This window comes from Diospyros lotus, chromosome 2 (assembly GCF_014633365.1).
Source record: "Diospyros lotus cultivar Yz01 chromosome 2, ASM1463336v1, whole genome shotgun sequence".
Taxonomy (NCBI): domain Eukaryota; kingdom Viridiplantae; phylum Streptophyta; class Magnoliopsida; order Ericales; family Ebenaceae; genus Diospyros; species Diospyros lotus.
This window is the reverse complement of record NC_068339.1, coordinates 15,921,800-15,937,070: the sequence shown is the minus strand read 5'-3', so window position 1 is coordinate 15,937,070 and position 15,271 is coordinate 15,921,800. Positions and strand designations below refer to the sequence as shown.

The 15,271-nt window shown below is 34.4% G+C and overlaps 2 protein-coding genes across 2 annotated transcripts in view; one reads left to right on the top strand and one right to left on the bottom strand.

The window, feature by feature from the left end:
- The first annotated feature begins 1,960 nt into the window (after positions 1–1,960).
- Positions 1,961–8,393, top strand: LOC127794581 (choline monooxygenase, chloroplastic). Its single transcript, XM_052325805.1, has 10 exons — positions 1,961–2,475; positions 2,792–2,837; positions 2,918–3,053; positions 5,988–6,062; positions 6,159–6,364; positions 6,608–6,707; positions 6,873–6,994; positions 7,101–7,194; positions 7,954–8,004; positions 8,101–8,393. The coding sequence occupies exons 1-10, from the start codon at positions 2,103–2,105 to the stop codon at positions 8,236–8,238; spliced, it is 1,341 nt and encodes a 446-aa protein (XP_052181765.1). The 5' UTR covers positions 1,961–2,102; the 3' UTR covers positions 8,239–8,393.
- Positions 8,394–10,097: 1,704 nt separating this feature from the next.
- The window catches only part of LOC127794579 (calcium-transporting ATPase 10, plasma membrane-type-like), a 64,182-nt gene continuing 59,008 nt past the window's right edge, over positions 10,098–15,271 (bottom strand). Inside the window, exons 26-34 of the mRNA XM_052325801.1 lie at positions 15,034–15,132; positions 14,415–14,552; positions 14,219–14,319; positions 12,233–12,278; positions 11,963–12,097; positions 11,232–11,339; positions 10,947–11,038; positions 10,625–10,730; positions 10,098–10,543 (exon numbers count right to left, since the gene is read on the bottom strand). Coding sequence (XP_052181761.1) covers positions 10,508–10,543; positions 10,625–10,730; positions 10,947–11,038; positions 11,232–11,339; positions 11,963–12,097; positions 12,233–12,278; positions 14,219–14,319; positions 14,415–14,552; positions 15,034–15,132 — 861 coding nt within the window. The 3' untranslated portion in view covers positions 10,098–10,507. The remainder of the gene's footprint in view (positions 10,544–10,624; positions 10,731–10,946; positions 11,039–11,231; positions 11,340–11,962; positions 12,098–12,232; positions 12,279–14,218; positions 14,320–14,414; positions 14,553–15,033; positions 15,133–15,271) is intronic.

Sequence of the window (15,271 nt, the reverse complement as noted above, 5' to 3'; positions counted from 1 at the left end):
AATACCTAGGATAGATTATGAGAAAACATATTCCCCCGTAATGGACACTATTATATTTAGATTTTTAATAAGGTTGTGTCACAAAGGCTCAACATGTGCCTTATGGATGTAGTAATTGCTTATTTATATGGTTCACTTGATAGTGACATATACATGAAAATTCAAAAAAAAATTTAAAGTACCAGAAGCAAATAATACATATACCAGGAATATGTTTTCAATTAAATTGCAAATGTCACTATACGAATTAAAACAATCCAGACGTATGTGGTATAACTGTCTTAGCGAATATCTGTTGAAAGAAGTCTATAAAAATGATGATGTCTGCCCTTGTATTTTCATAAAGAAAACAAATATTGGATTTACAATTGTAACGATGATTTAAATCTAATTGGAGCTCTTAAAAAGCTCAACAAAACTGCAGATTATTTAAAAAATGAATTTGAGATGAAAGATTTAGGAAAAACCAAATTTTGTTTTGGTTTGTAAATTGAACATTTCCTAGAATGATTATTTATTCATCAATCTTCATATACATAAAAAGTTTTAAAATGCTTTTATATGGATAAATCATATCCATTGGCATCACCTATGGTCATTCGATCATTTGACGTGAAAAGAGATCTATTTCACCCATTTGAAGATGGGGAAGATCTTTTTGGTCCTGAAGTACTATATCTTAGTGTAATTGGAATATTGACTTATTTAGCAAATCACACTCAACTAGACATAGCTTTTTTTTTTTTGTAAATCTCCTTGCAAGATATAGCTCTACACCCATTAAAAGACATTGGAATGGTATTAAACACATTCCTCAATATTTGAAAGGTACTATTAATATGTGATTATTTTATTTAGAAAAATCTAGATCTTCTTTAGTGGGATATGTAGATGCAAGTTATTTTTTGAATTCACATAAAGTTAAATCATAGACAAGATATGTGTTTATGTGTGGAGGAACAACCATATTTGGGAGATCTGTGAAGCAAACCTTGACAGCAACATCTTCAAATCATTTTGAAATTATTGCAATCTGTGAGGCAAGTCGAGAATATATATGGTTGAGGAACATGACCTATCATATCCAAGCGTCATGTAAATTAACTTCAACAAAAAACATCCCAATAATATTATATAAAGATAATGCAGCATGTACTGCACAGGCTCAAAGGAGGCTATATCAAAGGGGACATAACAAAGCACATTTCTCCAAAATTCTTTTATACACAGGAGTTTCAAAAGAATGGCGATATCGATATTCAACATATTCGCTCAAGTGACGATGTAATTGATTTATTCACAAAGACATTGCTAACATCTACATTTAAGAAATTGGTACATGGGATTGGAATACGTTGACTCAAAGATCTTCAGTGATCAACATCAGGGGGAGTAGTTGTACTCTTTTTTCTTCTCCCAGATTTTGTCCCATTGGGTTTTCCTGGCAAGGTTTTAGCGAGGCAACACATTAAAACTCTTAAAGTTATTTTACAACTCCTTTATACTCTTTTCTTTAGTTTGGTGATTTTTTTCTCTTTGAGTTTTTCCCAAATAAGATTTTTAATTAGACAATTGTTGTATAGAATAGTCATTCAAAGGGGTATGTTGTAAATTATTAATTATTGGTGAATAACTATTGTATCTCTACAATCATAATTTTTACTTATATGGTTCTTAATGATATACATTTTTTTAGTTATGATTATATTCATCTCTTTTATTTTCTCTTTATTTCACAATAAGTATAAATTTATTAAAAGAGTAGCACATATTATGCACGTGTAAATAAAAAATAAAATATTTTAAATAAAAAATTTATTAGATGGTAATTGATAGTTATGATCTAATTTTTATATTAGTTTAAGACAAAATTTAGAAGAAGAATAAAATTAATGTACTGATAACATTAAATACTTTATATTTGTGACATCATGGGATCAAATTTTGGTGAATAAGTTGTATAAGCAAGGGATCACTTTCTGTGTTTCACGTATGAGGATGACGACCACGATGATGATGGTGAATTCGTCGTTAAATACTCAGTTGCTAAGGAAAAGATTCGTCGTCGTCATCTTCTTCTTCTTCTTCTTCGTTCTTTAGGCATGGCGATGACATGGAAACCAAACAACTGTCTGCAGCCGTTGCTGTTAGAATCCAAGAAATCCAGAAGCCAACTCCAATCACAATCTAACAGTTCTTGCTTTGGCCCATCTCTCGATCGAACCCTCCCCAATTTCTCTTCCTCCTCCTCCTCTTCATCCTCTTTCAAACCCAAGAACCCGTTTTCTTCTTGCTATTCTTCTTCTTCTTCAGACCCGACAACCGCTTTGGAGGAGGCCTGGAGAATGGTTTGCCAATTCGATCCCAAAATCCCAATTCAAGAAGCCCTGACTCCACCCAGTAGCTGGTACACCCACCCCTCTTTTCTTTCTCTTGAATTCGATCGCGTCTTCTTCCGGGGTTGGCAGGCCGTCGGTAATACAGAAATTAATTTGCATATCTATATCTATAAATAATACATTACGTCGTCTCTCTGTTTGGTTGGTTAGGAAATGCCTTTTTCAGATCTCTCTAAAAGACAAGAATGCGTCTCAGAAGTTTCAAAAAGATAAAAGAAAAGAAGAATCTGCCTTTTTCCTTTTTTTCCAGAGCAACCCAGAAGATGTGGGGGAAATCAGTCTGTTATGATGGACTGGGAGACCTTTCATTATTTTTTTCATCCATGCATTTAAACACGAGAAAATTTATTGTGTTTTGATGGTCTCATAGGGTTTTCTGTTGTTATTGCTAGGATATACGGAACAGATTAAAGAATCTGGTAACTTTTTTACCGGCAGGTATGTTCCTGAACGTGTTTTAATTGAGTCTCTCTATCTATCACATGGGAATGCATTGGCTAATCACTGGAATGTGGCAGGCTGGGAAATGTAGAGTATGTGGTATGCCGGGATAATAATGGGACTATTCATGCGTTTCATAATGTATGCCGCCATCATGCATCTCTTCTTGCCTCCGGCACAGGGCGAAGATCCTGCTTTGCGTGCCCCTATCACGTGAGTTCATATATTCATGCAGTAGTTTGTGAGGCTCTTGTGTTGTGTATTTTGCTTTTCTACTTAAGATGCAATATCTCTCATGTCATCAATTTTTTAGCAAGAGAAACTGAATGCGTACACTAGAAAAATGTATCAAGATAAGATAATGCTTTGATTGTTTACGGTACTTCCCATTGTGACACATATCGTAGTAGTAAAGTAATTTATTGCAATTGTATTGTCCTCCTTTTCAATTTTTGTTTCTTTGTGGATTCTCGGTTTGTTTGGGACTGAAGTAGAGGTGGTAGTGACAAAAATTGTAAATTGAAGCTGAGCTCCCTTGTTTTAATTTCATTAGTTTGTCCGGTACTTGTGCAAATTCTACAAAGAACAACATGATAGGCTTCAAGACCTTTTTTTTTTTTTTTTTTTTCAATTGATAAGAGGTTTTGTGAATTTGAACAGACTATTTAAGCTGGTATATTATGTACAGTGATATTTTTGAGACTTTATATACCTTCAACTTCTACTGAAGGTCTTACTAGGTGATAGAAAGATTGATCCACTATTTGTGTTGAAATATAGTGATGTCTAACAACTTCAAAATTTTGTGATCTTGGAGTCATATGAGAATAATGATAGCTTCAGCCGGTAGAATCATCGTGAATGGGAATACTTTCAATATTTGTTAGTGATTTTATGCTTCATAGTGGAGAATGGTGTACACGTACCTCATGTTGACTTCTTGAACTGAATAGCTCTAGTTAAATAAGGTTCATAAGGAAATGGTTGTATTGTTTTACGTATGAGTGAGACAAATCCTGGAGAAGATTAGTTTAGTTAAGTATTGTGTTTTTAGTGGGGAGATTGTCTCTGTTGGAGGCCTCAATTTCCAATAGGATGGGGCTTTGAAAAGGCATATAAACCAAATGCAACAACTTCATAATCAGATTTCAACTTTATATTGGAAACAAAGACAACACCCAATTGTAGCCATGTGTAGTGTGGACTAGGAAATTGGAGGAGGCTTTTTGTGCTCTAGCTAGATGGGGCGGAGAGATAGCCATTTGCACCTAATCTAGGAAAAGAAGGCCAACAAATTTTTGAGAATCGCCTCTTATCAGAATGATTGACTAGGAGGTCAAACTACTAGATCTTATTGGAGTCCTTCACTCAAGTTTTGATCTTTGGAGAAGAGGACTTAAGGTGATGAAGATTAAAAGTGGGCAGCTTCAGAGCAAAGTTCTTCTATTTTTCTATTCAGGTTACAGTAAGGGAGCCTTCCCTTGGAAAGTAATTTGGATTTCTCCAACCTTCAAAAGTGGTTTTCTTTATTATTTGGATAATAGTGGATGGCTAGATTTGACCATGACTCACTTTTGTAAGGCAAACCCCTTGTCCTTTACATAATGTCAACTCCTTGCCCCATTGGAGGCTTGCTCACTCAGGAAATGATGAGATTGGGTGGCCAATTTATTATATTAGCCAAGTGATAAATGGCCCCGAAACCAGGTATACTCCCATTGAGTGCTACTGCCTACCTGCTGCTTTTTTCCATTCAAAAGTTGCACCATTACCTCGTTTAAATCCATCCTGTCACTGAATGTGATCCAGTCAAGGATCTTCTCACAATCCTGCATTCTGTGAAAGATCCGCTATGTGGTTACTATCCCTGGCAGAATATAACATAACTTGTAAGATCCAAGATCAGTTTAAAAGCCAAGATTCAGTGTACCTCTTACCACTTTTCCTACTGGCAAATACGAACCATGTTCAGAAAAAATTTTAGTTGGGGTGATTCCTAAACCTTAGTTGAGGTAGAAGAATGGGCACTTGCCTTTGATGGGCCATCAACCAATGAGGCAGAGTGCAATGGAAAATATGTTTATAAAAAAAATGTTTCCTGAGACATTTTCTTTTTTTTTTGTTCAAGAACTTTACAGAAAAATTCCATTTTTCAGTGAACTGTTTATTTTTGTTCCTTCTCAAATAATGAACTCAAGAATTGATGCCTTGGTGTATGTTACTTGCAGATGATTTAAGAAAGCATGAATATTAAGCTTGAAACATGATCCCTTTGGAATCCAAGGTTTTAAGTTGAGCATGTCAAAAACTGAATAAATGAATTGCAGATTCAATAAAAAAGTAAGTGTGGATGATGTGGCAGTCAAATTTAAAAATCAACTTACTTCTAGGGGAAAAAAAAAAAAACAGTTTTGATGTCTATCAATTGATCAAAAAGAAGAGGAGATTACTAAAGATGTTACTCAGAATCAAGCAAGTCATTAAGATGGAGAAGTGCGTATAGCACTTCATGTGATAGTAAAATTCCTTTAGAACTAAAAGGAAAGTTTTATTGGATGATTTAGACAGTCTTTATTGTATAGCTCATAATGTTGGGCTAAAAAATACTAACATGTGCAAAGCATGACTAAGATGAGGATTTTATGGTGAATATGCAACCATACAAGAAAAGATAGAATCGAAACTAAAATTATACGTAAATAGGTTGGAAGGGTTGTGTGAGACATACGTAATTAAGATGGTTTAATCATATGAGGCAAATGGATGAAATGGAAGATATTTGTAGCAAATTAGGTAGGATGCCCTTAAATATGACATATGATATAATCACCTTGCATAAAATTTGGTCATTGATTATGGATGGAGATGGTTGGTGAGATATAATTCATATAACGGACTCCATCTAGTGGGATTAAAGCTCGTGATTGTTGTTGTTGTTGTTTTTATTTGAGCTTAAGAGAAAATTTCATGAAAATGATTTCCTTTTTCAATTCTCCATTAGTGTTATTTCTGAAAACTCAAAAATCACACTCTAAAAGCAAGATTCAGAATATTGAAAATGATACCCAGGGACCCTTTATGTATCAGTTTGTTATTAATTTTTAAGTTAATTGCTAATACTGTGATTGACTATTATTTTTTCTGTAGGGTTGGACTTATGGGTTGGATGGAGCGCTTCTAAAGGCAACTAGAATAACAGGAGTTCGGAATTTCAATGTAAATGTATGCAACATGTTCTTATGGGTAGAAATTTCAATATCTCATAACTATTTTTGTACTATAAGGTGGTTAGGTGATTTATCTAGCTATTGTGGACAGGAATTTGGACTTGTACCGATTAGGGTAGCTCTCTGGGGACCATTTGTTCTGCTCAGCTTGGAAAAGAAGTTGCCTCATTCAGAAGCTGATAGCAACATTGTAGGAAATGAATGGCTTGGCAGTTCGTGTGAGATGCTGAGTACCGGTGGTGTCAACTCTTTCCTGAGTTATGTATGCAGACGCAGATACACCATTGAATGTAACTGAAGGTCTGGTCCTTAACATGCGCAATATGAAATCACTATGACTGACCCTTTTAGCTGCTTTGCTTTCTTTTGGCATTCTGTTATGTTTCCTCTGAGCAGTAGACATTGAAGCTTTACCATTATTTCTTACTCTTCAGTGCCTTCGCTTCTCTATTGAAAATGAAGCAGCCACATGCTTTAGCTATAATTTCAATCGGTCCCATGCATTTCCCTGGAGCCTGGTAAATCTTCAAATTTCTTTGTGCAGGTTTTCTGTGACAACTACTTGGATGGTGGTTATCATGTACCATATGCACATAAAGGTCTTGCGTCTGGTCTTGAGCTTGAGTCCTATTCGACCACAGTACGCTCTCTAAGTTCTTTCCTCTGATTTTTAGTTTTTACTCCCCTACTGCAAATAATATGCTATGTCTTTGGCAATGCCTATTAGACTTCTGTTATTGCTATTGATAAGTAATGCTTCTGACATCTGTTCTAAATATCTTCCTCATTGCTTCCAACAAGAAAGATATTTGAGAGAGTGAACGTTCAACAATGTGAGGGCAGTTCTGTGGAAAATGGTGATGGTTTTGACAGGCTTGGATCAAAAGCTCTGTATGCTTTCATATATCCAAATTTCATGATCAATAGGTAACTCGTCCTTGAAAAGTGCAGCAATGGTTGATTCATAAGCTGAGCCTATTTAGTTGATAGATTGCTAAGTTCGATTATGGCTCCTCTCTCTTCGTATCCACAGATATGGGCCCTGGATGGACACTAATCTTGTACTCCCACTAGGTCCGAGAAAATGCCAAGTCATATTCGACTACTTTCTGGATGCTTCTCTTAAGGTAAATTACTATTGAACACATTTAAGAGAAATTACTATTAAGAAAGAATACTAGTTGACAAAGAGAGAGAATGTAAAGGAATGGGTCTTTTTTTTTTTTTTTCGAAGCCAACAACTACAATCTTATCTCAATCATTGATCCCTATTCAACAATTTGATAAGTGTGTCATGACCCTAGTCTTAATTGATGTTTCCTTAGAAGGCAGAACTAGAAATTGAGGGAGAAATAACGAAGAATTGAGGGGGAACAGACTAAAATTAGGGAGATTGATAGAAAGTAGGAGAAAAATCAGGAGAAATTTGACAAAATTGAGAGGGAAATCAGAGAGAACAATAGGGGGAAATCAGAGATTTCAATAAATTCTTCACAATTTATAACATGCTCTGCGCTGTGGGGTTACCACTCCTTCACTATCAATAATTGCTCCTAAATCACTCCACTACCACCTCACTATTTTGTAATTGTAAATTGATTTTAGATAATACTCAATTATTCCTAAAACATAACTGTAAAAATACTACAACTGAATAAAAATACTATAACCGCCCCTAATTAACTAGCACGTCATGACAAAGTGTTATATTTCTAAAGAGTAAATCATCAAGGTAATAGCTGAAGACTGCCTTGAGAAGGGCTAAAGCAACATAATCATAATATGGCCTTGGCCTCAATTTCTGAATTACAAAATCTTAAATAGCTACTGCTTCTTTCCGGAGCAGTTAAAGTTGAAATATAACTTTATTTATGTCTGTTCCTTAGGATGATAAATCTTTCATTGAGAAGAGTCTAGAAGATAGTGAAAGAGTACAGGTACGCACAATCCATCTCAAAATTCTTATGTTTTGTCATAGTGCTTTAGATTTTCTTCTTCCCTTTCACATTATCCATTTTTGTGGCTACTTATAGATGGAAGATATCAGTTTGTGTGAAGCTGTTCAAAAGGGCCTCGAATCACCCGCATACTGTAGTGGCAGGTATGCTCCATCCGTGGAGAAGGCAATGCACCATTTCCACTCTTTGCTTTATGACAACCTTATTGATTGACATCTCTTGCTGCTGAAAAACTTAAATTGCCCAGTTGTGGTTCCTTTCTTCTTTTAGCCATTTCTAGTGTTTGGCAGTATTTTGTAAAATTTAAATCAAAAAGAAAAGTTTTTTTTTTTTTTAATAAAATTATAACACTTATTGCGTGACACAAACGTTAAGTAGCTAAGTATTAACACGTGTAAAATATAAGGGTAATTGAGATGCAAATAATGCTATAATAGATGTGTCTATATAAGAAAATTCAAAATAAAAAATGAGATTATTGATATAAGGTTAGATTGATGCATATGAGCGGGGGAGTCACAATTAAGATTGTTTAAACATGGCAAACAAACAAAAAGAGCTATTGAAATACTTGCAAGGGAAGTAGATGAAACAGAAAAAAAATTTATTAAAAGAAAGAAAGGAAGATAACAGAAAGTGAAATTCTTAAATATGACATTGAATATAATAGCAATCCTAATAATTGATAAAGCTAATTAGAGATGTAATACCCCGGCACCTAGCTCAAATGGGGCCTTATGTATTTTGCTGACATGAATATCAGCATTTGCCAAATACTAGGTTCTGAAATCTAATAGTGCTTCTACACTGAATGCTTTCTAGCAATATCCAAAGAACACGAAATGTTGTATAAACAATTGGCTAAACATTCATGCAATATTATACCATCAGTCCCACAAAATCATAAAACGAAAGAATACAATTTACACAAAACACTTTGTGGAAACCCGAAACCTGGGAGAGAGAATTAACTTAACTAGTTTCGACTCACAGTGGAATAGGAATTGGCATTGTTCATCACCCATGCACAGATCAATTAATATTCACTTCTTATTTTATAGAAAATTTTATGTAATCCACTACATTTTGGTCCAAAAATATTGTTAGTCATGCAATTTTTTATATTTTGACAAAATATTTCCTCTAAAAATAATTGCTAAAAGATATTTTTATGCCAAGACAAATGCAACCTTAACCTCAGTTTAAAAGACTAAATTAGCATTCCAATGTGGTTTCAGTTTCTCTATAACATGAATAAACACAACACCCACACTACATACCATTGGAAGAATGGGGAAGATGAGAGGTAAGGTTATTAGGATATTTGAAAATTAAAAGGAGATAAAAGGATAAAACTTGGTTTGTGATAAAATTGTCGAGGATAAAGTTTTAAAGTTGAAAGTGATAAGAGATGAAAAGATAAAGCACTAAGTATGAAAGCAATCACACAGATAAACCTATCAAAATAATATTTAAGTTCAAATTGTTTTGATTTCATTTATTATGCATGTATTCTTGTATTTTATTCATGTACAAATACCCTACTTGAGATCAAAGAATAGCAGAAAAAACAATCCTCATTTTTCTAAGCTCTTCAGTACAATATTTCCAGTTATCCAAGCACATCTTTTCCAACCTCAGGTTAGTTTTGTCCATGATATCAGAGCAGGTGATGGCTGGGGCCAATCTTGCTGCGACCAACTTCCCTTCACCCACATCTCACAAGGAAAACCCTTCATCCATTACAAACTCAATCCAACCCTCCTCTCCATCATTCCTTCCAAATCACTCAAGACAAGTTAAATGAAACTAATTTCAGAGAATTAAAACATAAGGTTGTTGAGATATTACAAAGTTCAGAGAAGATAAGAAATAACGGATAACATTTGGTTTGTGATTAGGTTGATTATGATAAAATTTTAAAGTTTAAATAGATAAATAGATGAGAAGATAAAATACCGAGGAAGGAGAAGATCACCCATATGATCTTATAAAAAAAAAAATCAAGTTCAAAATTGTTTAGATTTCATTTATTATGTATTTGTATAAATACCCTACTTGGGATCAAAGAATAGTAAGAAAAACAATCCTCATTGTATAAATTCCCTTGCCATGTAATTCAAACAAAATACCACGAGCTGCGTCTTACAAGGAGTCGAATACACCCTCTGTATAACAAATACGTACAGAACATCACCACCATTCTAACTGCCCAAACGCCAATCCAGAACCATAATCACCTTAACAAACCAAGACACCGATATTCAGGCATTTAGTAACTGTTAGCAAGTCAGTCGGTACATATTTCTTTGGTAAAAAAAAAAAAGGAAAAAGAAAAAAAGTTGGCCTTGACTTGAGTAATTGCTATATCGACCTGTTAGTTAGACAAGAAGCAGAAACGAATACGTGATTGAAGGAACGTCAAATAACCCAGTAAAAGATATTACAATCCTGCTATATCAACCACTGGTTTTTCTACTTTTTAGTTCATTACCATCCTGCCTTCTGTTGATTGAACCTGAAAATCGAAGGAACGTCAAAAAACCCGGTAAAAGATATTACATCTGATGATGGACAAACCCAAGAATATGGCTTTTACCTCATCATCTTTATTTTTCGGTGGACACGATAGTTGGTTTGTGAAGTATTCGCTGAAAGGCATCTCTGGAACAGGAATCAACTTCCCAACCATTGCAAGTGGCCAACTGATCCAACAATATGTCATCAATATTAAGTACTATCGTTATGTTCACATAAATTAGGCAAACAATACAATTGGTTTAGCAACTTAAAGACATCAAATGGGTCACTGACATGCAAATTTCATTAGGTTGCATTGCTATAGAGAGCTTTCAAATTATGTCATTTGAAATACTTGCAATTCAAATTCTCACTTGAAATGACACCATTACGAAACTGACCTCATAAAGCCAATCGCAAAGGAGACAAGCCAGAGTTTCCAGCTGAGCTTGACCGTAGAGGTGAACTTTCCAAGGAACATGATTATAATGACCTGACAAGTTCCCAGAGTTAGATGAGCAAACCCACGTATGGATGCAGGTGTGTACGATTACGATTATGATACCCCTGATAAAATTACCATAATAAATATGTAATCCGTAAGCACAAGCAGCATCTCTTGATTGTGCTTGTGTCTGCATATGTGCGTGAGAGAGAGAGAGAGAGAGAGAGAGAGAGAGAGAGACCTGAAGCACAAGAGTTAGGCCCACTATCCCCATGAATAGATAGTTTTTAGTCACCCCTTTGAATACATTAATTTCATCGGGCTTCCGAGCATTAAATTCATTGAAAATCTGCAATCAAAACAAGAAGCAGAATAAAATAAAGAGCAAGCACCAAAAAACGAAAACATGAATCGTGCACTCACATCAAGAAATTAGCTGAATGTTCAGGAAAACTAACCCTAGGGAATCTTATCACCTAGAATCAGATTAACAGTATCTCTTAGCCTTATTTTTTTTAGTGTTGTTAACAACAAAATCAGCTCTCTGCCACAACATATCAAGCCTTGATCTCACTAGGTGGGGAACAAAATAAGCTCTAACATAAAATCTTTCTGAATGTTGCTCTGCCAGAGTTCATTAAGCAAAGTTGACTAAAATTATTACATGCTACATATAGACGGCAGTAGTATCACACAAGCTTAATGACTAATTATGGTATTATTTAATGAATAGCTCCATTACTGCTCAGAAGTTAAAACTGGAGATAATAATTGTTGGGACGAGTTAACAATCATTTAAATTAACAGGGTAGGGCTATAAACAACTGAATAAATATATATGTCCAAGAGAAAGATAAAATAAATGTACTTAAATAATAGAAATAAAATACAAATATTAATACATGCATCCACATGCAAACAAAAAACAGCTTGAGCACTATATTGTTTCCTTTATTTAGCTCATTAAATTACCTGACAAAGGACAAATGCATTAAATATCAATGTGTTTTTCACTTTGTTAGCATGGGCGACATTGTCAAGCTTCAGATCCAGGAGACTTCTGCCTTTAAAGTTGAGGATTAAAAGAACAGTCACTTGATATAGAGCCTGGAAATATTGAACAACAGCAATTGTCATTACCATTAGAAGGAAATGAACCAAAACGCATGATTTCTGCAAACCTCAATTTCTCTATTGTAGAGCAAAGAATAGCTGCAGTAAATCTAAGGGAAAAAAGAATACCTGTATTAATAAGTTTCTCCACATGATATTTGTTATCAGAGGTTCCCTTAGAAAAGAAAAATGGATAGATACGTCAGTGAATTGAGAATAACATCAATGTCATTGTCTATTTTATTTGGCACTACATAATTAATGACCTATTAAATTCAAAACTTGAAATGGTATCGGATAGTTGTGTGCTAGTTTGTACATGGTTTCATTTTTTACAACTTGGAGATGGGAGGGGGAGAGGGAGGAGCAGTCTAAAACAAGAGAAAACTGATAGAGGTACTGGAATATCTGAATTTAAAGACAAAGGAAAGGCATACTGACACAACATGTTAACCTGACTCCTACTGTTTAATGGACGCTCAGATTAACCCATATTTGGAAAATATATAAAGTACACAACAACATTATGAGTAAAATTGACGTCAACACATACCAATTCTGGGGAAGACATCCTACTGTATTGTTTCATAAGGAACAAAATAATGTCTCTTTGTCTTTTCCCTCAAAACATTTAATTTTGTGGAAAAACCAGTATGAGACATTGGTGGAAACCAAATTTCTAGTGTTTAATCTGAGATACTAGATGCACCAAAATACTAACACTATAAAATATTATATTTTATAGTTAAAAGAGAAGCTATTTCTCATTTTCTCACAGTTAAAAAGAATGATTAAGAACAAATATAGCTAAAAATAAGAAAATAAATAGTCTAAGTCCAGAAAGCCTGCAAACCCAGAGAACCATAGCCTTTGCCTACTATTATCTTTAATATACTTATGAAATTTTGGGAAACTAATTTGCTTGGACACTTGGATATATGCTTGGGCATGATGATGATGATTTGATTAATTTGATGGTTTACAGATTATACTTATCCTTGAATTATATACTTGTCCCTTTAAATAAATATATTTACAAAATATGAAACATTTTAATCATCTAGTTTTGAGGTAACATTGTGCTTAAATTGTGCTTCCAAGACATCTCCAAAATGCTTTTGTTTTGAGGTAACACACACACACACACACACAGCAAAACAACATTTTCATCCTAGATCTCAAGAATGCCAATAAATAGAATACATAATAAGATGGGAGAATGTGTCATACATACAGGTGTAATACAATTATTTATGCTATACAGAGTACGATTTTTCTTTTCACAAAATATGATAACGATTGGGTACAAGAAGATAACAACCCAAAAGAATGAAAATATATACCTCTATGGACATTAACATGCATACATTAGTTTGAATGTTAGAATAGAAAATACGGTTATATTGATAAGCTTTTAATATGCACGCATTAGTTTGACTGTTAGAATAGAAAATATGGTTATGTTGATGAGCTAGAAATATGCATACATTAGTTTGACTGTTAGAATAGAAAATATGGTTATATTGATGAGCTAGAAATATGCATACATTAGTTTGAATGTTAGAATAGAAAATATGGTAATATTGATGAGCTATTAATATGGATACATTAGTTTGAATGTTAAAATAGAAAATATGGCATATTGATGAGCTATTTGTTTTTACGCATGGCCACAAATACTACTACTCATATTTGCTAGTTTCATCACCCATTTCTAATGATAAACCAAAATGAAGTGCTATGTAACCCAATCCTTGATACCACTACTGACTACTGAGAAATCAACTCAAAGTGTACGTACATAAATTCTCCTTGTCTAAGTTCTTCTAAGGCATAAAAGAAGAACTAGTTCACTAATTATTAAATGATTAGTACAAAGTTTTCATAAATATGTTTATTCATTCAAGTCTACTCTTATTCATACATGCCAGTAATCTCATTCTGGCTCCTTCAGTTCTATCCTACACTATACCAGCATCCACCACAAACGATGCCTACTCTGATATACACAAAGCTAGTTCTACATTCTAGTTTTATGCCTGGAACTGAAAAAGGCCAAAAGGACAGGACAATTCTAGGGTGCCTGGATTACATACTTTCATAGGAAAGACTAACCTTCTGCCAACAGGATGCCTATGCATGAGGTGATCCGTTGGTGGTTCGGTGGCCAACGCAAGTGCTCCAAGAGTGTCCATGATAAGATTAACCCAAAGCAGCTGTAAAAGGAAAAAGTGGGGACAAGATAAACATCAATTAACAACCCCCCCCGCCCCCACCAAAAAAAAGGAGCACAGAGAAGGTCTTAACAGACCTGTACTGCATTTAATGGGACATCTCCTGCTGAAACTGCAGCAACCACATTGATTGTAAGAGCTGCCACATTAACTGTGAGCTGAAACTGGATAAATTTCTGGATATTTGCATAAACAGACCTTCCCCAGCGGACTACCTGAAATGGACAGAAAATGTACTTTTTACTAACATGGTATTATTTGAATTCCATTTTCTGCAGTTAAAACAGAAAGGGGAAAAGAAAATCCAAAGCCCAACAGAATATTGTTTCCATATAATATTCTTTTTTGGAAAATTGGTTGAATTGTTTCTAAAATTCAAAAACCCATGTTGATCCAAGACAAAAACAATTTGAAACCAAGGGTTTGCTTCCCCAAAAAACAGAAAACAAAAAAACAAAAACAAAAAAGGAAAGGAAGAGGGGAAATTTTTGAAAAATCGTCAGGTAGATCCCTAGGTCTGGAAATAGAACAAATCTGTCGGGTTCCGCTATCATTTGCAATTACATCATATAGAAAAATAACACTGGGAACTACATCAATAGATGGAACTAGGCCTAAATGCCATTGCAGTTCGAAGGAGAACTGGACCCACTTCATTAGTAATTGCTGCCCATACTTTCAGCTAAAACCACCAACCTTTACGACTGAGGCAAAATTGTCATCTAATATAATGATATCTGAGCTCTCTTTTGCAACTTCTGTTCCTTGGATACCCATAGAAAGACCGATGTCAGCCTGCATTTCAAACAATTACAAAATAATTGGCATTTTGCAACCATGTTTTGTCAACAAAAAAGAAGGCTAAGAACAGATGGACAATAGAAATCCGTCAACCAGATCAGGACATAACAAACATGCTAACATGCAAATATCC

Bases quoted from the DNA above. Each gene is read 5' to 3' on its own strand.
- LOC127794581 (XM_052325805.1), top strand. From the start codon at position 2,103: ATGGCGATGACATGGAAACCAAACAACTGTCTGCAGCCGTTGCTGTTA. The intron at 2,476-2,791 runs GTAATACAGAAA...TGTTATTGCTAG, and splicing joins CCGGGGTTGGCAGGCCGTCG to GATATACGGAACAGATTAAA. The intron at 6,063-6,158 runs GTATGCAACATG...TATTGTGGACAG, and splicing joins TTCGGAATTTCAATGTAAAT to GAATTTGGACTTGTACCGAT.